At 40.9% G+C, this 21964-nt stretch overlaps 1 protein-coding gene across 1 annotated transcript; it reads left to right on the top strand.

Moving 5' to 3' along the window:
* The first annotated feature begins 548 nt into the window (after window positions 1-548).
* On the top strand, window positions 549-20819 carry lbh (LBH regulator of WNT signaling pathway). Its single transcript, XM_003216059.4, has 3 exons — window positions 549-746; window positions 6870-6969; window positions 18304-20819. Exons 1-3 carry the CDS (start codon window positions 721-723, stop codon window positions 18490-18492), a joined length of 315 nt encoding a protein of 104 aa, XP_003216107.1. The 5' UTR covers window positions 549-720; the 3' UTR covers window positions 18493-20819.
* Window positions 20820-21964: the final 1145 nt, after the last annotated feature.

Raw genomic sequence — 21964 nt, 5'->3', positions numbered from 1 at the left:
CTGGAACATGGGAAATGCACAACAATTCGGCACAGTAATTTGTGTGTCCTCAGGGCTGGTAAGAAGCCCAGCTGGATTTCACTGCAATGACGGGCCAGTGACAAGAGAGACTCAACCCGCCCCTGATTCTTATGAATGAAAGAGCGTCAATGGCGCTCCTGGCCGTTTTAGCAATTGCATCCTCTTGCGTTGGCAAAATACTCTGCTGATGGGTTGATTTCCCTCTCTCTCAATCTCTCCCCAAAAGGAGTGGAATATTTTATTATTCTTATTTCTTTTTTCCCTCCCTCTTTTACATCTCCTAGCGAAGAAAAAAGGGAGTGGGAGACGCATTGGCTTGAGCGGCTAAGATCCAGGTTAGGTAACAGCAGCCCTCCGAGGATGATGCCATCGCGCCTCGGCCAATAGGAACGCGCCGGCGCTTGTGCCTCTCTTCCCAGCTGGACGCAAGAAAACCATTCATGATTTGGGGGTGACGTCATAGTGGGCAGGGGGCGGGGCCGAGCCGCCGGGCCACGCCCCCTCCGGTTATAAAAGCCGCCGTCCTCGAAGCGCTGCGCGTTAGTTGGCTTTGTGGCAGTTTTAAGGTTCGCGTCTCCGTAGTGTGTTTTGTTTCCTTTTCTCCTGAGTGTTTGTGCGCCTCAGCAGGTGTTTCTGCTCCTCCTCCTTCTCGCACGCTTTGTGCCCAGATCCACAAGGACGCTCCTTTGTTCGGACTTCATGTCTGTTTTCTTCCCCATTCACTGGTGAGTAAGAAGGGCTCCGCTGCCAAAAAAGGCGGGTTGGGGGTTTGCATTGGTGGGCTGCTTTTGCTCTTGTTTTGTTTCAAAGGAGGGAGAGATTAGGAGCAAAGGGATCCTCATTAAACTCTTAGGACTTGGAAGCGAGAGACAAAGGGAAGCCAGGCGAGGCTTGGAGAACCCAGAGTCTTCAGTTTGACACAATAGTGTAGACCAGGCATGGGCAAACTTGGGCCTTCCAGGGGTTTTGGACTGCAACTCCCACCATTCCTAACAGCCTCAGGCCCCTTCCTTTTCCCCTCCAGCTGCTTAAGCGGCTGGGGGGGAAAAGGAAGGGGCCTGAGGCTGTTAGGAATGGTGGGAGTTGCAGTCCAAAATCCCTGGAAGGCCAAAGTTTGCCCAGGTCTGTTGTAGATGCACCCATTTTTCATCAGATATAATATTCATCAGATATAATTTCATCAGATAAAATCATTCTTAAAGAATTTTTTTGCATTAAATTCAGTTCTGTGTTTATTTCCCCCCCTATCACGTCCAGTTATTGCAATGAGACTAATAGAATAATAAATAATATTAATTATTATATTATAATAATATTTAATAGTAATAATAATTTGAATAATAATAGAGTCCATTAGATTCTATTGGTTCTAGTGTATAAGGTCTAAAGTTAAAGGTTTTCCCTAGACATTAAGTCCAGTCGTGCCCAACTCTTGAGGTTGGTGCTCATCTCCATTTCTAAGCCAAAGAGTCGGCATTATCCGTAGATACCTCCAAGGTCGTGTGGCCGGCCCGACTGCATGGAGCGCCGCTACCTTCCCTTCCCACCAGAGCGGTATCTATTGATCTACTCACATTTGCATGTTTTCGAACTGTTAGGTTGGTAGAAGCTGCGGCTAACAGAGAGAGCTCACCCAGCTTTGCCAGGTTCAAACTGCCAACCTCTCGGTCAGCAAGTTCAGCAGCTCAGTGCTTTAACTTGCTGCCCCATTGCATTAATTATTTGCCTCCTCGCAAAAACTATACGTGATAGAGAAAAAAATAAACCCGATCTGAATTCAGCAGAGAAAACTCTCCAAGAATGATCTAAAATTATATCTGATAAAAAAAATACTTGTTGGCTTGTGGTTAATTAGATTCTATTGATATCATTGTGTGAGTGTATTAATTATTCTATTAGCCTCATTGCAAAAACTACATGTTATAGAGAGAAAAAATAAACACAAATCTGAATTCAGCACAAAAACTGTAAGAATGACTTACAATTCTATCTGATGAAAGATACTTGTTGGCTTGTGTTACACGAATATGATGTGAAATGTGCAGACTTTACAATAGTCTGTTGTAATGTACCATTCATAATATTTTTAAAAGTTGACATGATGGGGAAAAAATAAAGACATATTTAAAATCAGCGTAAAAATTGATTTAAGCAATGGTACTCTCATTTCTGATGATTACAAAAAGTTTGGTTTTGTTGGCTTGTGTTATTTTCTAAGCCATGGATACAGAGTCCATGGATACCGAGGGTCAGCTCCTTGTTCACCTATCCAAGCCCAAACCAAGCTCGCTTCTGCTGAAGCTCTGAGGATGGGATCTTGTTTCCTACTCACTGAGATTGCTTTCCTCCTGTAAATGCCAGGAGAAGGCAATGTTAACTGCCCTCCCTTTTTCTTTTGCAAAGATCTGTGAGTCAGGATTGATGATCTGCAACCTGGAAAGTTATTTTTCCCCCTCTGCTCCCCCTCCCTTCCTTTTTCCTAAGGCGATCCAACAGAAGGGAGGGCTTTGCACCCTGCGGGGAAACCTAATCGCTCTCGGAAGTCGGCTGTTGCTGCTGCTGAGCAGCTGCTTCGCTTCAGGCCAGCAACAAAAGGCCCCAAAGATGGGACAACTGCTGTCTCTGCCACTCTCCATCCCAAGAAAGACCCCAGCCTTGGCTAGGCAGAGGGAGGGAGGCCTGGAAGAGCCTTTGTCTGTGTCCTAGAGTGCATCTACACTGTAGAGTTAATGCACTTTGATCCCCCTCGAGCTCAGTGCGATGGCATCATAGCAACAACAGATTGGCAAGGTCTTTCGCCTTCTCTGCCAAAGAGGGCCGGTGCCTCCCCAAACTACAATTCTTAGAATTCCGTAGCATTGAGCCGGTGCAGTTAAAACCGTGTCCAAACTATATTAATCCTGCCATGTAGGTGCACCAGGGGTTTTGGGAGACATTTACGGTCCAGCTGGAGCCTCACACTTAAATCCCAGGGTTGGGGTACATTGGCTTAGTATTTGGTTTTGTTTACTTTCTCAGACCTGGCCTCTGAGTTTGAACATTGAGTCTCCTTAGGCAGAATCTCCAAGGCTTTGAAAAAATTCACGGGAGATACCAGTTTGAACCACCGGGGGTCCCTTTCCGCTCAGTTCATTCCAGTCCCCGGACTATAAGCTTTCAAGACTAGTGGGCATCTTGGATGCTATGCAGTCACCTTCCTGGAATGCCTAGACGTCTTTAAGGATGCTTTAGATCAGGGCTTTTTGAACATTTTCACTCTCTGACTCTTTCCACCAAAGATTTTTTTGTATGAGCCTAGGTATATGCAGAAAACAAATCCATATTTGCAAGACTTGCTCAACCAGGCTGATTTTCCTTTTAGTGGAGTACATGGGAAGCATGTTTTGCAGAGTCCATTGTGAACACTGCACATTGTTGCTACCCTGTTTCCCCGAAAAGAAGACATCCCCTGAAAATAAGACCTAGTAGAGGATTTGCTGAATTGCTAAATATAAGGTCTCCCCCAAAAGTAAGACCTAGCAAAGTTTGTGTTTGGAAGCATGCCCGCCAAACCAAATGCCAGAGCATGCAGGATCGGTAAATGTATGTACCATAGATTGTTGTACATGGAAATAATGGTAGTAACAAGGAATTCTTGATAGGATTCACAGTTTGTATGGTCATGCTGGTTTGTGATGACAACTACTGTACAGTATATAATAAATGTTCATGTTTTGTTCAACAATAAATGTGAATTCTTTTTCATGGAAAAATAAGACATCTTCTGAAAATAAGATCTAGCGCATCTTTGGGAGCAAACATTAATATAAGACACTGTCTTATTTTCAGGGAAACACAGTAAAACATTTGTGTAAATGAGTGGCATGCAGAAATAGTTTACTGTTGCCAAAATTTTGTGACCCCCCAACATTTGGGGTTGGCACCAACAGTTTAAGAAGTTCTGCTCTAGGTCAGTGATTCCCAATGCTGGTCTTTCATGTGTTTTGGACTTCAACTCCCAGCAGCCTCAGCCCTCTTGACCAATGGTCAGAGATTCTGGGAGCTGAAGTCCAAAATACTTGGATTGCTAGAGTTTAGAATCACTGTGTTTGATATTTTACATTTTCCTGGATAAGAATTGATTGAACAAGGCAACATGTTTTAAGGTTGGGTATATACATATAGTCTGAATGCTGGGTGTTTTCATAATGAGCATTGTTAGCAGTATAAATACTTGTTGTTGGCAGGTATTTCTGATGGTCTGTAGTCAGTCCTGCTTGCCAAATGTCAAAATTGGAGTTGTTCACTGTCCAATTTAGTTTAATGTGTGCCTGTAGGTTCCTTCAAATTGCCTGTTTTCAGGGTTTTTTCTTAGTCAAGGAATATTCAGAGGTGATTTGCCTCTGAAATATAGCCTACGGTGCCAAGTACTTGTTGATTGTTAACCATTCAGAACTGATCTTGCTTCTTATATTCCAAGATCAGACTTGATCTGTTGCATTTAGAGTATTTTGGTCTTTTCTGCCAGGCAGTTGTTCCTTAAGATTTAATTTTATTTGTCTTCCCTTCTGGGTGAATTTGAAAGGGATGGGTGGATGCTGTTTACTTATCTCTGCCTTCTAGTTCTGCTGCAAATCAGACCAGATCACACAAGGCCTTTGTGACTTAAAGCCCATTATTTGTCTTAATACATTTCAAGAACTCACCCAAAATGCTGCCTGAGGCACAGGACAAGGGCACCAACACCATCAGAGGAAGGACAGAATATTGACAACGTTTCAGTAACTTTACTGGTCCTCTATCTCTGCCATCTGTCACCCTCTGAGGAGGATGATTCAATCTAAGAATAGAGTCCAGTGGAGAATTCTAAACAACAGGTTTTCTCGTTGTCATTAATACATTTGAAAGCTGTGGAGCAAATTTAGGGGTTGGAATGGCAGAGGGACCACAGAAGTTGGGATCAAGAGGCAATTAATCTGCCAGTGTGTTGACCCAGTCTACTGTATGTAGCAGTAGGCTGATCCTGCATAATGTAGGTCTCTCTGCACAAAACTAGGTTGCTGCAGCAAATAGGTTTACTCAAGGGTACAAAAGCTATTTTTAGGCCTTGTTACTTTGGTCTAGTTAGCAGAGTGGAGACTTCTTGAGCAAGGATTTGTTATTTTTAGTTGGTTCTCACCACTCACGTGCCATGTATGCTGTATATAATACAGCTTATTTTCAGGACACAAATGATTTCCTGTACATGACCTGGTTTATTTTTTTCCCTTCAAGAAAGCTGGCAAAGCTTAACCTTGAAATTCAGTATCACTAGCTTATGAAGTATCAGCAGATAGTGGCAGTCAGGTCAGCAAATGTTCAGAGGAGAGCCAGTGTTAGTTTCATGATTAGAATGTTGATCTGGAATTTGGGAAATAAAAAGAGTGGATTGCAAGTAAATTTCAAAAGTCCCATGTTTGAAAATTTAAATGATATTAGCCTATGCTGAAATACAGAAGTTACAGGATGTGTATGCAAATCTACTTTTATTTTCACTGTTGCTTATTATGGAAACTGTGTGTGAGAATGAAAGCTTTTATTCCCAGCACTGACATTTCTTTAACAGAAGTTACAGAACCACCCTCACCACAATAACCCTCAAATCTTTAACTCAAAAGGAAGGAAAATAAAATGTGTCCAAGAGACTGGGGGGTCAACAGCCTCTTTCAGAACTTGGTGAATATGCTAGCTTGGGGGAGTTGTAGTTCTACAAAATAACTTTTCCAGGCCTAGATATATAAGCATTCACTGTAGAACAGTGGTTCTCAACCTGGGGTCCCCAAATGTTTTTGGCATTCAACCCCCAGAAATCCTAACAGCTGGTAAACTGGCTGGGATTTCTGGGAGCTGTAGGCCAAAAACATCTGGGGACCCCAGGTTGAGAACCACTGCTGTAGAAGATCTTTTAGTTCCCATCTGTTCTCTAAAGGAGTTGAGCCTCAGTCTCTATCCTCATCATAGCCCAAGCTGATGGGACTTTTACTCCAACACCTCCAGAGGGCAGCAGGTTATGAAATGCTGGATTAAGCTTCTTTGTCATTTAATGCAAAAGATGGGCTGTTTGTTAAATACAAGTTCATCCTGGGTGGAAAGAAGTTGACTTAATTACTGTGATGCCTAAATAGCTTAGACTATTTTTGTTTGTGTCCAACTTACGGTGACTCTTTCCCAAGGTTTTCTTGGCAGGGTTTCTTCACAGGAGGTTAATTCCTGCCTCCCTCTAAAGCAGAGAAAGTGGGACTGAGATTCCCAAGGCTACCCAGTATCTTTCCATGGCTAAGCTGAGAATTCGGATATTTCTCTGCCAGAGTACTAATTCAACAGTCAAGCCCTATGCCATCTTGGCACTCTGTCCAAAAATAAAACAACGGTGATATCTTTTCAGGAATCAGAAAGCACAAGCAGTAAGGTATAGTGTTTGGGCAGCTTGTGTACTCTAGACAGTTTCTGCTGCCCTCAAGACAGATTCTGGCCACCTAAAAAGTGGAGTTGAATTCCCTAAGAATTGCTGAAAATGTCCCATTATTTTTTAAATAAGTAACAGGTCTCCAAAAAAAAAACATTTTAAAAGTGTCCCCCCGTTCCCCAACACAGAGACAAAGCTTTGGTCACTTCCATCTTGTGCATCTGACCCCTTGAAGGTCCTGATATAGAAAACTTGTCTCCATGAGCAGTTACCATCTCTACTGTTAAGACATGGAATGTGATGTCATAATGCTTTCTCATCAGCAACCACATCTCTTAGCAACTTGATGCCTTGATTTTAGTTTGCCTGATGATAGATCAATTGGTTGGACTGCTAACATTTCATGGTCTTTCCCTTTTTTCAGCCCTGATTATTTGAGATCAGCTGACATGACTGAGGTGATGAGCGCTCCATCCATGGATGAGATTGGCTTAAGCCCTCGCAAAGATGGCCTATCCTATCAGGTAAGTTTGCCATCAGTCATTTGGGATTAGGTGGTGACCTTTTTGACCCACTGACATACTACCTTGCTCTTAGTATTTTAAACCTTCTGAGAAAGATTGGAGTGTTTCCTTGAACAGAGAAGCTAAGCTAGGTGTCTGACCCTTAGTATGATTACTTGAGAGTACGACCCATTGACCTGAATGAGACTGAAGTAAAAATGCAGCAACCTAGTAAGGACAGAAGTCTTGTGTGTGACATATTAGATACATTCATAAAAGATATGCAATTAATACTCATGATGGTTTCTTATTTCCAATTATGGAGGCAATATGACTTCATATAGCAATTGCTGAAGAGAATGTACAGAAGAGCATGGTTGTGCTCATAACTTGCTGTAGGGTCAAACATAGAGTTGCCATTAAACCAATGAGCTAATGTTTGCCTAGGTAGGCTTTTGATATGATACTTTGCAGTTACTTGTATTATTACTTTACAATCAAAGCAGGGGGCTGCTTTATTGGAAATGAGTTGGTTTATTTTATCCACTCACCATCAAAGTGGCTGATAATGTTGTATCCAAGCAGAAAAAAGAAAGTTGTTCTGTGTTCATTTCTGTGGTTTTCTTCCACAGCAGTTAACAAGATAATTTTTTTCTTGATCTAACCGTAGTTTTAACTTTCTACTTCAGGTTGATTTATCCATAATTATTTCTTACTTGACCAAAATCATAGAACAGGAAGGGGCAGAAAAGTAAATTATTCTAACCCCGTGCCATTCAGGAATTCACATAGCCAGCTCTTACAGTCAGGAAATTGTGTCTAATATTTATGTAGAATCTCTTTTCTTGTAATTTGAAACTATTTATTCATGTTCTGGCCTCTGGAGATGCATAGTTGGAAAGATTCTCCATAGAAGAATGCAACTGGCAAGCATTAAGTCAGAGCTAAAGTCCCACATGCATATTTAGTTCTGAACATAGGTTTTGAGACTGTGTGTATTCAAAATGTGGAGGCATTTTGGTCTGCTCAGGTATCCAAATGATCCCTCATGGAGCTTACAATTAATTGTCCTTGAACACACTTAACTACCACATTCAAGTAATACATGAATATTCTGATGTCATGACATGATCTCCTAATATTGGACTTCTAGTCTCTTAAGACAAATCTGGGAACATAAGATACTCTGCTCACTTTCTTTTCAGCCCATCAAAGCACTTGTTCTATTTTATCAGCAACAAAAGGAAAACTGGTGGGAGAGCAAATAATGAGCTCAATAAAGTGATGTGTAGTTTGAATGAGTCAACACACAATGACTTATTGAAACAAAAATATTTTGGAAATTGCAGAGTACTTCAAAACTTGCTTTACTTGTATTATTGCTGTGACAGTGCCGCCTCCTTAACTTTTGAGTTGTTAAAATCAGGAACCAGGGCTTATTCAAAAACTTCCTATATTCTTGCAACCCTAATACACTAGCTCCTAATAACTTGTACTATCAGAAATGAGTTAACATTATCTAGATTGGTATTTCTCAAACAAAGGTCTCAAGTTATTATTGGACTGCGACTTTGAAATTCTGACCTTTGGCCATTTTGTCCCAGGATAGGGAGCATTCGGAAAAACATTTTCCATTTCTAGCATCCTTGCAATCTTAACACAAATGTGAACTTGAACACTTGTATGGCAGGGGGATGGATTGGATGGCAAGTGTGGTTTCTTCCAACTCTGATTCTTCTCGGTAAGGATTCCTTGTCAGGTGGACATCAAAATGTAGTCGAAAATCCAGACATGAACTTATTGTCAGCATGTGTGAGGTTAAAATGGCATTCGGAAAATGGGCATTGTAGTGCTTGTTGAGACAATTGCCTAGCATCCATCTTGAACAGAAATATTGAGACTACAGACTTGGAGAATTTATTTTCTGTTTGTTTATGAAAGTGCACCAACCAGAAAAAGGAAAAATAATGGAGTCTTTTCTCCAGGCACAGAGTAAGCAATAAGATGATATCATACATGCATACAAGTCTATATCTGACTTAAACAGTTACAGCTAACATTTCTAGTTGTCTTATTTAAATTTAAATTGCTGTGTTAAACAAGACCTTCAGAGACCTAAGGAATTGTCCAGGAATATACCTATAGATTTATTTATTTATTTACAGAATTTATATTCCGCCCTTCTCACCCTGAAGGGGACTCAGGGCGGATCACATTGCACACATAAAGGCAAACATTCAATGCCATAACATAGAACAGAGACAGAGACAAGACGCAGGCATGGGCTGGCCTCGAACTCATGACCTCTTGGTAAGACTGATTTGTTGCAGCTGGCTTCCTATCCAGCCTGCGCCACAGCCCGGCATGGGGTTCTTTCTACCTTTTGCTGATCCAAGGCTAAAAAAACTGCTTAACTTATTGTAAGAGGAAACAAGTGGAAACTTTTTTCAGAATTGCTGTCTCTTGGCTGCCTGCAGCTGTTCTGATGGTTTGTGGTTCTGCATAAAGAACGAGACAGGCGTGGAGCTTGAATTATGAAGCTGCCTGTTGCACTACAGTGGGAGCAGGTGGGAGGCAGGAGTATCTTTCTAGTTACCTTAAAATGTCTGCATACAAAAAGCTGACATTGCATAGGTCATTTCCAGATTCTTAGTTTTGGTAGCTGCAAACCACAAAGTGTCTCTTGGATGAAGCACCTGTTATCCTAGGATATTGCTGTTGTCATCACATTTTGAATAGTCTGGTGATGCATTTGACATGCCAGTTACCCAGAGAAAATTTTGGTAGGAGTTCAGGTAATGCTGACTCTAATGCCTTTTTGGCACTAGGCAAATGCTTGTATTTGTCTAGGTCTTTACAGGTACTTTATTAATAGTTGGGAGATTTATAATTGGTGTGTGCCTTCAAGTCATTTCTAACTTTTATAAGAACTTGGTGAGACAAGTTTTCTTGGTATGATTTGTTCAGTGGGAATTTGTCTAATTTATAGTCTGCTTTTAAGTCCTCCAAATGTTATAGTTGCTGGACTGCAACTCTCAGCAGTCCAAATCATCATGCAGGTGAAAATTTCGAAGGGTGAAGGTGCGGAAAGAAGTCATGCCTTCAAAAATTTACAAATATTTTTCACCTGTAATAAAATGTGAATGAGTTGTTTCAGTATGATCACATTCTGATGTAGGCCATACATGCCTCCCACAGACTCCGAACTTTTGTTGTGTTTGGCTACTATTTTGTTTGTTTTTGGTAACATCCGTTGACAGTTTTTGTATAACCACAAACTGATTTGATATTTCACTACTTGTTTCCTAAGGAGCCAGCTACCTTAACTGAAATGACCAATAGCTGTTCATGTATATGGTGGCATAGTCAACCTTCCATATCCATGGCTTGAATATATATTATGTGTATTATACCAGCTTCTACAGGCCACCTTTGTACCTCATGCCAACTGTGACAAGGGAAGCAGTGCATGCTTCTGGCCAATGGGCTGCATATTTTTGTTACAATCTTGAGGTTCATAAAGAGATCTTTAATTTCCTCAGTTAAAGAATAGTAGTGGTGTGAGTTAATCACAAAAACAGGGGCAATGATTTACCTATCCCACAAGCAATGTTCATGTCACAAAATGTATGTGTGTGCGGGGAAAGGAAATGTCATCTTGGGATGATTTAAGAGTCCTGTAACTCTTGCCAAGAGAACATTATTTCCATGCAAATTGGTTTCCGTTAAATGGGCAGATGTTCATATGAAAGCTATATTAGTTTTCATCCTATTGTGCTTTTTTACTAGCTTTAGTTTGGGATGTCTTGTTATGATCTTTGTTTTTTCAAGCTGTGCTTACTATTAGGAAGTGATTAATCACCTCCTTATGTGATTTCTCCACTAATATCATTTTTCTAATTATGGTATTTGAAATTGAGGCTGACTAGTTGGGTGTCAAAACAATGCCTTCATGGGAAACCTTTTTATCTATAAAAGTGTCTTAGGGTGGAAGCAATGGTATGCTTAACTTTAGAAGTGTTTACTGTTTGTAGACAAATTGCCCTGAACAGGTGGTTAGCCAAATCCAATAATACTGAAGAGAATGAGCATTCAAGGCTTGCTGAGGACAAAAGCAGCTCAAACAGTCAATTGACACAGCAGTATTTTTCAGATTCATTATATAGGTTCAGGAGTAGTGTCCTGAAAAAGACCAAATTTGTAGAGGATTTTAGACTGAATATATTGCAATGGGAGTTTTAATGGCTGCAAGTAAGTGATCTTCAGATATATTGCTTCAGCTGTGTGACTTATTTAGCAGTAAAGTATTGTTAATTGCTGGAAATGTTGTTTCTGAACCAGAGTAGGAAAAGTTAATTCAGGATATCAGTTAAGAAGCTTCCAACCACCACATGGGTATTGTTGTTAGGTCCAAAAATAACGTGCCCAAATTCTGTTTTGAATGGAGCGTAGGGCAAAGGTATGTAGCCTTTGACCCAGCCAAGCCCCAAAACATTTCAGTTGTGTATTGTGTACCAGATGGAGCCCCCGGTGGCGCAGTGGATTAAACCGCTGAGCTGCTGAACTTGCTAACGGAAAGGTTGGTGGTTTGAATCTGGGGAGCGGGGTGAGCTCCCACTGTTAGCCCCAGCTCCTGCCAACCTAGCAGTTCGTAAACATGCAAATGTGAGTAGATCAATAGGTACGGCTCTGTTGGGAAGGTAACCGCGCTCTATGCAGTCATGCCAGCCACATGACCTTGAAGGTGTCTATGGACAATGCTGCCTCTTCGGCTTAGAAATGGAGATGAGCACCAACCCCCAGAGTCAGACACAACTAGACTTAATGTCAGGGGAAAACCTTTACTTTTACTATTGTGTACCAGATGCTTCACAATACTTCCTGTGCTTGCCATGTTAAGCAAGCAATAAAACCTAGAACTTCTTGTGAGGCGCATTTGGCTTGATGGGTCACAAAAGAAGTAATCTAGAGGCAAGCTGAAAGTGCCTATGCTCTGTGCCAAAGCTGTTTTCTACAAGCTTTTAAAGAGTGCATTCTTTAGTTATATGGACAACAAGATAGGCAGTGATATGGCTTGGTGGGTGTCTTTCATTTCTCTCCAGTTGCATTGGTCTTTTTATTAGCTTGGCTCAATTTCCTTGCAGCGACTCATTTTGCAACCCAGTCCAGTCCTTCATACTCAAGAGCTAGCTCTGACATACAGTAAGCCTTTTTGTGGTTGCTAAAATATTTTCCACTGCTGGTGCCAAATTCAGTCAGATCTAGAGGAAGCAGGTTTGGGTCGGGGAGGGGGGCACAGAAGATGACGATTGTCAGCTTGAAAGTTTCAGTTTCACCACTTCTCTGAGCTTTCAGGCAAAATAAGTAGTTTTATGTTTGCGCACACTGCATTTTTGGACTGAAGGCTTCTGAAGTTATGATTGGCATAAGATATTTTTCAAAAACTGTCAGTGGAATTGAGACATGACTTTCAAGCCTGTGGTGAGGTGGCTGCCTGGGAGGTTTTTCTAGTCAAAAGGCAGGATATGAATATTCTAAATAGCAGTACACTGCTACTGTGTCTGCTGAAATAACAAATGGCCTTCTGTTTATTGGATGCCAATTGCATCAGAGCACCTCCCAAAATTCTTTAGTGGGCTATAGGATTCTGGGTCCTGTAGTCCAGTCTGTTTCATACATTATCACATGAATATTCTTTCAGAAGCTGTACCTCCTATTGCTTCAGTAATAGATGGAGGCTTTGAACAGCTTATCAGGGTGACCTTATGTGATCCAGCTTTTCACATACTGGTACTTTTGGTATGAGCAGTTTCAGGCAATTGATAGGCACCCACACTGAGTATGAACTAGTGGTGTTTGTAGTAAATGAGAGTGAACATCAGGCCCAGCATAGTGTAAATATGAAATGAGTGCAAGGTTGAGTTTCCAGGATCTCAGTAGTGGAAGAGTCTGTTTCCATACATGTTTTGCCCCAGTATCAGTCATAATTCTCACTTATTTACTGTATTTTTACCCCACTCTTTCTCAGCCCTGGAGGGGACTCAGGGCAGTTTCAAAATTGTCAATAATTCAATAAACATACAAAATACAATATACATTTTACATTAAAATCAATAAAAAAATCATTAAAATCATAACATATCAATCCATTAACTAAACTGTTAAAAACATTGCACAAAGACCTGAAATCATAATCCAGGAACCATTTCCAATCATATTACAATCACTTCATAGCTGCCTATTGCACTGTACAGCTCTCCAAACACTTGGTTCCATAGCCAGGTTTTAACTTGCTTTCTAAAGGTCAGGAGGGAGGGAGCTGATCTGATTTCACTGGGAAGGGAGTTCCACAGCTGAGGGGTCACCACTGAGAAGGCCATGTCCCTCTTCCCCACCAGCCTCTCCTGTGAAGGAGGCAGGACCGAGAACAGGGCTTCCTCAGAAGATCTTAGCATCTGAACTGGTACATAGGGGGAGGTATATTCAAACAGATAAACTCTGCCAGGGCCATTCAGGGCTTTATAGGCTAAAGCCAGCACTTTAAATTGTGCTCAGTGGCAAATTGAAGTGCGGTTTTTTTTGGTCTATGTAGACCAGTGGTTCTCAACCTGTGGACTACACTCCAAGCAAGATGTAGAGATCAATGGTTTGTCTACATCAGTGGTTCTCAACCTGTGGGTTCCCAGATGTTTTGCCCTTCAACTCCCAGAAATCCTAACAGCTGGTAAACTGGCTGGAATTTCTGGGAGTTTTAGGCCAAAACAGCTGTGGGCCCACAGGTTGAGTACCACTGTTCTTGAGTTGCATTTGAAGGCTTCTTCCAAAATGCATCCAGGGATCACAATCTTATTCCACCGGCCTCCACTTTTCTTTCAAGCTTTATTTCCTGCTTTACTGTTGACATGCTGCTGCAAACTGACACCCTTCCTTCACCATCATCCCAATGCTGATGCCACTAAAAAACTTTCAGCTAGAAAGAATAAGAAAGAAAAAGGAAACATGCAGGCATAAAAAGACTTGTAAAAAGGAACTTTTTTGTCAGAAGCTTTAACTGAGGCAGGCATGTATTCATCTTCTCATGCATAGACAGCTGTCTTACGCTATGCTAATGTCCAGTTGCTATTTTGATATTTGTAATGTTTTCAGTGAGTACATCCTTCAACTTTAAGGGTTCCCCAAGAAACCTTACATTTGGATAGTGGTGTTTGTGAGCGAACACCAGAGATTAAATCTATCCAGTAGATTTTTTTTTCTCTTGAAAAAAGGAGAATGGATTCCCTTTATGAATAAAAATGTCACAATGCAAAGACTCCCTTGTTCCCAGAGACACCCTTGTCTTGTTTCCCTGTCTGTCACATGCTGGGAAATGTGACTTCATCTATTTTCCATTGGGCCATCTCTAATCCTTGAGAGCAATTGCAACATCTCATTTTTATGCTGCTTTTATGACTTTAAAAAAGGCATGAGTTAGTGGAAAAATTCTGACCTATTGCAGCTGTTGCAGATAAGATTGTCCAGCCTATTTTAAAAAACTCACCAGGCACAACACATTTGAGGGATGTTTATTTAAGGAAATCATTTATTCTTTAGTTTAAAGGAGAGTGGGTGGAAACGGACAGTTTATTTTCAAAGTAGCTATTCTAGTTTGACCTAATGTACCTAACAGGACAGGGGACATTAATTTCTCTGGAGTTTCCTGTACCGGTGGTCACCAGAAGCTTATAGCTGTTTTCCTTGCCTTATTGATGCTCTGAGTAAGTGCCAAAGTGCTCTGTAGCAAAGGTTCTCAGCTTTTGGTCCTCCAGGTGTTTTGGACTTTAGCTCCCAAAATTCAAGCTGGAGGACCAGAGATTGGGAAACACTTCTCTGTAGTATAAACTGGAATCTACTGAAGGCTCAGCTTGGCATGTAACATACAAAAGCATGGTGCCGAGTAGATCTCATACAGCCATTTGACATTAGCAGGGTTGATTGAACTGTGGTCCTCCTGGTTGCAGTCTTTATCAACATAGCTAATGGCGAAGAATGTTGGGAGCTGGAGTTTGGGCCTGCTGAGTAGGTGAGGTTGAATATACTATTTAGTTCAGGCTTTGCTCAGCCTGGTGCACATCAGACAATAATTTCTCTCATCCCAAATTAGTTTAGGGATTATGGGTATTTTTGTCCAATAGATTCGGAAATCTTGGTTGGAAAATACTTGCTAGGAGAAAACAAAGTTACAAAGGATTGTTGTGACGGCGCGAGTGGCGCCATCTATATGTCAAACTATAAGTTTCAAGATTTGAATTGTTGTATCATGCCTGATTTTGCCCTTACCCTGTAAATGTAGTTGGATTGGTTATTTATATCTGTCAATCAATGTTGTTTGTACCTGTTATATTGCTCACTCAGCAAAACTGTTTGGCTCCACCTCTTCCTGGAGTAGGACTGTGTTTCCTCCTTTTCATTCCACTCTATCGGATGGACGTGAAAGAGAGGCTTGGCTCTGAAAGCCCTTCAAAAGTTACCTCTCAGCACCAATTCTGAGGTTCTTACCCTTGGGACTCACACTTCATGTTCAGGGCCAACCTGAACAACGTTGAGGAGTCTCAAGCGCCTTCACATCAGTCCTTTGGCAACAGAGGAAGACTCTTGTCTTCAGATATAGGTCATTGGACTGAGGCTGAGTTTGCTCCGGCATTCACAGCCAGAGAAAGAGGGATCTAGAAGGCTTCATGGACTTAAACAATCAAAGACTGTAATGTATATTTTCTTTTACCCCCTTTGTGAAGAATAAACCCAGTTTTTGAGTTAACTACAGTGTTTTGGTCCTTGGGAGTTCCAGTTTCCCTAAAGGAGGGCAAGAAGCAATCCCCTGGGGAAAGATGTCACGTCCATGCCTCTTTCACTAAGAGTTTACAGCCCCAGGCGCGACGGCACAATTGTTGTATGTCTTTTGGGCTGTGTGGCCATGTTCCAGAAGTATTCTCTCCTGACATTTCGCCCACATCTATGGCAGGCATCCATAGATTACAAAATCAGACTCATGCTACTCAGATCAAAAGCCTGTCTAGTCCACAATTATATTGTTCTTAAGTCTGAAAAGCTGCCTCTCGGAAATCCAACAACATAACAGGCACAATTATGATGTCTTGGTGAGAGTCAGCATGGTGTAGTTTAAATTTTGGGATTAGCCATGGAAACCCACTCGGTGACCTTGGACAAATGTTATCCTCAGTATCAGAGGGCAAACTTCTGAATAAATCTTGTAATAGTTTCACCTTTGGGTCACCTTATGTTGGAAACGACTTGAGGACACACAATAAAGTAGGATTAGTGGAGTGAAAAATACCTGGACTTGCCATTGTAGTGGGATAATTTATGCCTACTCAGATGCTTCAACTCAGGGCAATCACATCACTAGCTAGTTGTGGGACTGTATCAGTCTTGCTCAGTACTAAGGAAACCTCGGCATTGTAGGTCAACATTTTGGCACAAAATTATTGCTTTAGCTATCCCTATCACAAGGCCCTTTATATAGGATATATATACTCTGCCTGTGAATATTCAACCTGGGATGTGGTTTTCTGATCATCTTTTACTTAGCATTCACTTCTTACAGTGGCTTAGACACTGGAGGTTTGCTGTTGGGGCACAGGTACAGATGGCCCAAATAGCTTTGGAGAAACATTTGTTTGTCTCTGTTTTGTCTTGTATATATATGTTTCTCTTATTCAAGTATGCTTGTAATACAGCTAGGCCAAATGCAGTTATAAGATTATTTTGGGCATCTTGCCTTCAATAGGCGCTGCTGCAGGAAACATCCAAAGGTGTGGTCCTGCAGATATTGGACCACATATCCCATTAACCTCAGTTGCTGTAGGCCAGTGGTTCTCAACTTGGGCCCCCCAGATGTTTTTAGCCTTCAACTCCTAGAAATTCTAACAGCTAGTAAACTGGTTGGGATTTCTGGGAGTTTTAGGCCAAAAACATCTGGGGACCCCAGGTTGAGAACCACCACTATAAGAACTAGTAAATGATAATAGAAGCTGCAGTCTGACAGTATCTGGGGGATTATTTTGCATTAGGATGAAAACTAAGGCAGCCTTCTCCCATATTCTCCAGGTGTGTTTGGCTACAATCCCTATTACCTTAGCCATTGTGCAGAAAAAGCTGTAGTTGTGACATGGCACAATCGTAGTGGTATTTTCTGAACAAAAGGAAATGAGTTAAGCTGCCTGAAAGCATCTGGAAGTGCTAAATTGAGCAGAGAAAAATAAAAGCAGTTTTTTTCCCCTACTGCTGGAATTACTGGGCTTTAACCTTAGTTGGACACTAGAGAAATTCTGTGTGAACTGTTTATTAGCAGAAAATGGAAAGGGGTCAATGAGAGAGACGAAGACGCATACCCATGTGTATGATCGGGAGTATGGAACTATTCCAGTGGCCAGCATATCTGACAAACATTTATACTCAGTGGCCTATTTGACTGTTGTGGGAAGGGATTCTACTGAATGTGATGGCATGGCTAGGTTCTATGGTAACATGCATGGTGCAGCTCTGTGTGTGTAAAACTGCATTAAAATTGTGTTGATTATAGGTGTGAGTGTTATTTTTTCAAGGTAGTTTTATGACAGTCAGTGTGAGAAAAGGTAGATAGAGGCATTTTTGATAAGATCTTGGAAAGATAACATTTAGAGCAGGCATGAGCAAACTTCAGCCCCCAGGTGTTTTGGACTTCCAACTCCCACAATTCCTAACAGCCGGTAGGAATGTTATACCTGGAGGGCCGAGGTTTGCCCATGCCTGTTTTAGAGGCTATGAGTATCAGAAGGAGTTAGCCTGTAGTTGCATAAACTGAGGGGCAGATGGGTGGAGAACCTTTTTGTGGTATGCTGCATTTCCTTGTGAGCAATTGGGTATATGTGTACATGCCAGTAATGTGTAGTTTGCAGCATTGCTTCCTCTCCTTTTTCGTTTCTGTCTGGCTAATGTTCAGGGGGCATCTGCCATTGATAGATTTGAATGGAAACCTTGCAGAGGTTGAAAAATTTCATGTTGGCTGTAGGTGTCTGGGAGATGTTATTCAAACTAGCTTTTCTTAATTTTGTGAATGTATGGAAGCATGCTCAGTGTTGTGAAGGGGCCCACTTGTACCTTAGTTCTTTTATTTTTATTAAGCAAAGTAAGTGTGAATATAATGAGAAGAGTGTTAGATCATGGATGTGGAAGAACCTATGGCTAGTATTATGTTAAACCTTTATGCTTCTTGGACCAGACATTGTATATGCCAAAATGTTATGATAAAATGAGAGGAAAGATAGCAAGTATATCAAAGAATACAGTGGAAACATTGTCTCTTTCATTTTTTCTCAGATTTTCCCTGACCCTTCCGACTTTGATCGTTACTGTAAGCTGAAGGACCGCCTGCCTTCGATTGTGGTGGAGCCAACAGATGGGGATGTAGAGAGCGGAGAGTTAAGATGGCCACCTGAGGAGTTCCTGGTCCAGGATGAAGAGGAAGAAAATTGTGATGAAGCAAAGAAAGAGAATAAGGAGCAATAAATGGCACAGACAGCCCATCTGTACTATTTAAGATGCAAAATCATCTTGAGGGAGGAGAACAACTGTTCTGGGAGGTCTTTTTCTACAAAAGACATTCAGTCTTGCACCTGCAAGAACTTAGTTTTTTCATACTCTCAACTGAGAACTGAAGTGCTTGATGTGACAATCTCCAGCTGAAATTAATGAAGAAAGTTAGACAGAGGAAAGAGATGGCTGCTCTTTTTTTAAGATTGCTGTTGAATTATATTGTGGTTATCTGGGCAGTCGTGAAGTTACAGGTCGCTTTGGTGAAAGAATATATGGGCAGGAAACACTTTTTCTTTTTTGTTCTGAAGTGTGTGGAGCAGAGGAAATGACTGCAAGGTGTAAAAATGTGGCTGCATTTATGTAAGGAACTGCCTCTGGCCACAAAAGTATGAGAATAGTATTCATCTCTTGAAACTTTGCCTTCTTATAGTGCTTCTGTTTTAATGTGTGTGCGCGTGTACATATGTGTCGGGGATGGGAGATATGGTAACATGCCACTGACATGCTCCAATGATATCACCAGCATAGAGGAGCAATGGTTCAATAACCTTTCCCAGTTCAGCATTTTCTAGAGCTGCATGCAAGCTATCTTTTCTTTCTTTTCTCCCTCCCTGCCATTTGTTCTTAAAATAGGCATTTTGGGCTTGCAATATGGAATAACATTGTACTGGCTCAGAACTGCTAATGTTATGTAACAGTCCTTTGCCACATGTCTAGTCCTGTTCATTCTACCCATGATCTAAAAAACCAGCCAAAGTCCAATTTGAAGTGGGGGTGGAAGAGGAGTTTTAAAAGCTTCAAGAGATTTTTGGCATGAAGAATAATTTGCCTATGTTGCTTTCAAGAACCTTGGTCAATTATGTATTTGGTTCCCCAGAAAACCACAGCTTCTCCACTGCTTCAAGGTTGGTCTAATTATAGGTAAAGATGGATTGAGGACTCATTTTTAATTTCAATCCAGAAAACTTGGTCCAACAGTTTTTTACTTACAACTTTGGAAGTAATTTAAATATGAGATAGTACAAGTTAAAGGAAAGCAGGCCTTCTCTTCAAAATATATATTTTTAAAAATGTTCCTTTCTCTCAGTATTGTAAAGAGGATAATGTGCTTTTTTAACACATGTTTGGAATCTATCAATGGGTGTAGTGTTCTCAAGCCCAAATGTCCATAAATGATCTTCCCTCTTTTTGCCCCCTTCTTCCTCTCTCAGGAGAAGAACAAATTGCTGGATAAGCTAAACTTGTAGCTTTCTAGGAAAGCACCATCTGACTTTGGTGGAAGTCTTTGCTATGACTTCATAGTATGAAAGGACCACTCTGAGAAATCAAAAGTAATGACTTCCATTTCAATTCTGGAGACACTAAAATAATGTAAAGCATATGTCACAGCCTTAATAGGATATTCAGAAAAGTTTCCCATGTCCCTTGTTTATTGGCTCATTATTATTTTAAAGAAAAGTATGGGTACTTTTAAGTGTATATACTTGTATTTGATACCTCATAAGTAGTTTTTGAAAAAACGCTGATAAGGGAGTTAGAGGAATTTGCTTGTTCAAATCAGCAGGATATTTTTCCTCGGTCTTGTCTTGCTTGTGTTTTTAACATAATGGCAATAACTTTTTAACAGCTGTGAGTCATTGTTATATGTGGTTGTGAGGTTGCAGACTACTGCGTGAGTTTGTTTTAAAAAGTATAATGTAGGAATAATGTAGGAGTTGAGTGTTCTTGTGTGTTCTTTTGGCAGCCAAGAACTTGTCACACATGTACTACCTGTCTTGGTCTCACTGAAATGTATTTTGCATCCTGATCTAGCCAAGGTTGCTTGAAAATCAAGGATCCAGATGTTTTATGGTCTTGTATCGTTGACATCTGTTCTTGTCTTGCTGTTCAGTAGAATGAATTGGTATTCCTGCACACCACCCTCTCAACCATCCTACTTCCTCCATTTTGAAGATTACTTTTCATTTTCTGATTTTCTTTGTCCCAGGTTTGAAGTCGTCAAATGTTATAGCCACTTCGAAAAGCAAAAGTCCTTAATGCTTAAGAGTGGAAATGCTGTTTGTCTTTAAATATTTGCATATCCTTTTTTGCCTTTTTTTAAAAACAAAATGTTGCTTGTATTTCTGTCACTTTTTGAATGTGGAAGAACAAAGCACTCCAATTGAATTTCTCCTGTTGTATATTACATTCTATATTTCTGTAAAAATTCTTTTTGGAGCCTCAGGGAAAAAGCTAGCATTTTTTCAAACTACTTTTGTCACTGTGACAGCTGTAAATAAAGTTTGAAAATGCTTTCCAAACACTTGTCTTCACATTGTGTTCTCAGACTCAGATATATCTTTTCCCTGCAACTTTTGAGTGTTCAACTATGAAGAAGGATGAGGCTGTCATGGAGCTTGGAATGTTACTTTTCTGAAGCAACATTTACCGTGTCATAACAGTTTATGGGGGTAGTTGTAATTAGGCTTGTGCATTTAGTCTGAAACTTGATCTGTTTCTGCTTGCTGAATTCCAGGAGATCCACAGATCTTTTTTTTTTGCTCATCCCAAAAATGGGCTGGTAGCCGGATGACATTTTTGGTTCGCAGCTGGAAAATGCGATTAGATCCAGCCCATTGGCAGCATGGGGGGGGGGGGCTTCCCGGGCTCCTGTTCTCGACATTTTTAGGGCTATTAGGATGAAAATGACCACATTTGGAGAACACATCGACCACTGTTAGCCCACCAAGTTTCATAACATTTGGGTCATCCCCTGAATTTTAGGAATTAATTTTCTTTTTAGAGTACAGAGATAATTTGTTTGCAAAGGAATGAAATTATAGGTAGGTAGCAGGCATATAGCCGGGGGATGGGGTGGGCTTGAGGGTCTTCAGTGTGTCCGCCCCCCCCCCCCGAAATTCTCAGGGTGGTCCTTAAGAAGGCCTTACTGGTATGTGGCACGGTGGCATCCTTGGCCGCGCCTGGGCCCTCGGTACACTCTCTTTATTTCAGAGTTGCGGTGTTCATACCATGTATCAATTCACTCATACAGAACATTACTGAAAGGTTCATATCAAATGAAGACATTTTAACCAGTTTCCAGGTTCTCCTCCCTGGGTTTTCAGGTCTAGACAAAGTTCACCATATGGAACAACTATCAGAATACTTTGAAAATTTGAAAAGGCTGAGTACATAATGTGGTGTAATATTACATCATCAATTAAGAAAGTTACTGAGGTACTTAAAGTGTGGAACAGTGTGACAAAACCTACTATCGGTCAATAAATTTCCTTTTGACTGTGTTAGCTACTCTACCAGCAATGACATGCAGTGTGGAAATATCGTTTTCAACCATGAAGAGAGTGAAAAGTGTATCTAGAAGTTTAATGACAGATCAGAGACTTAGTGGACTAGCAATGATTTCCATCCATCGGGACATCACAATCAAACCAGAAAAAGTAATTGA

Source organism: Anolis carolinensis, chromosome 1 (genome assembly GCF_035594765.1).
Source record: "Anolis carolinensis isolate JA03-04 chromosome 1, rAnoCar3.1.pri, whole genome shotgun sequence".
Lineage (NCBI taxonomy): Eukaryota > Metazoa > Chordata > Lepidosauria > Squamata > Dactyloidae > Anolis > Anolis carolinensis.
The sequence above is the reverse complement of the archived record's forward strand: the minus strand, read 5'-3'. Positions and strand labels throughout refer to the sequence as shown.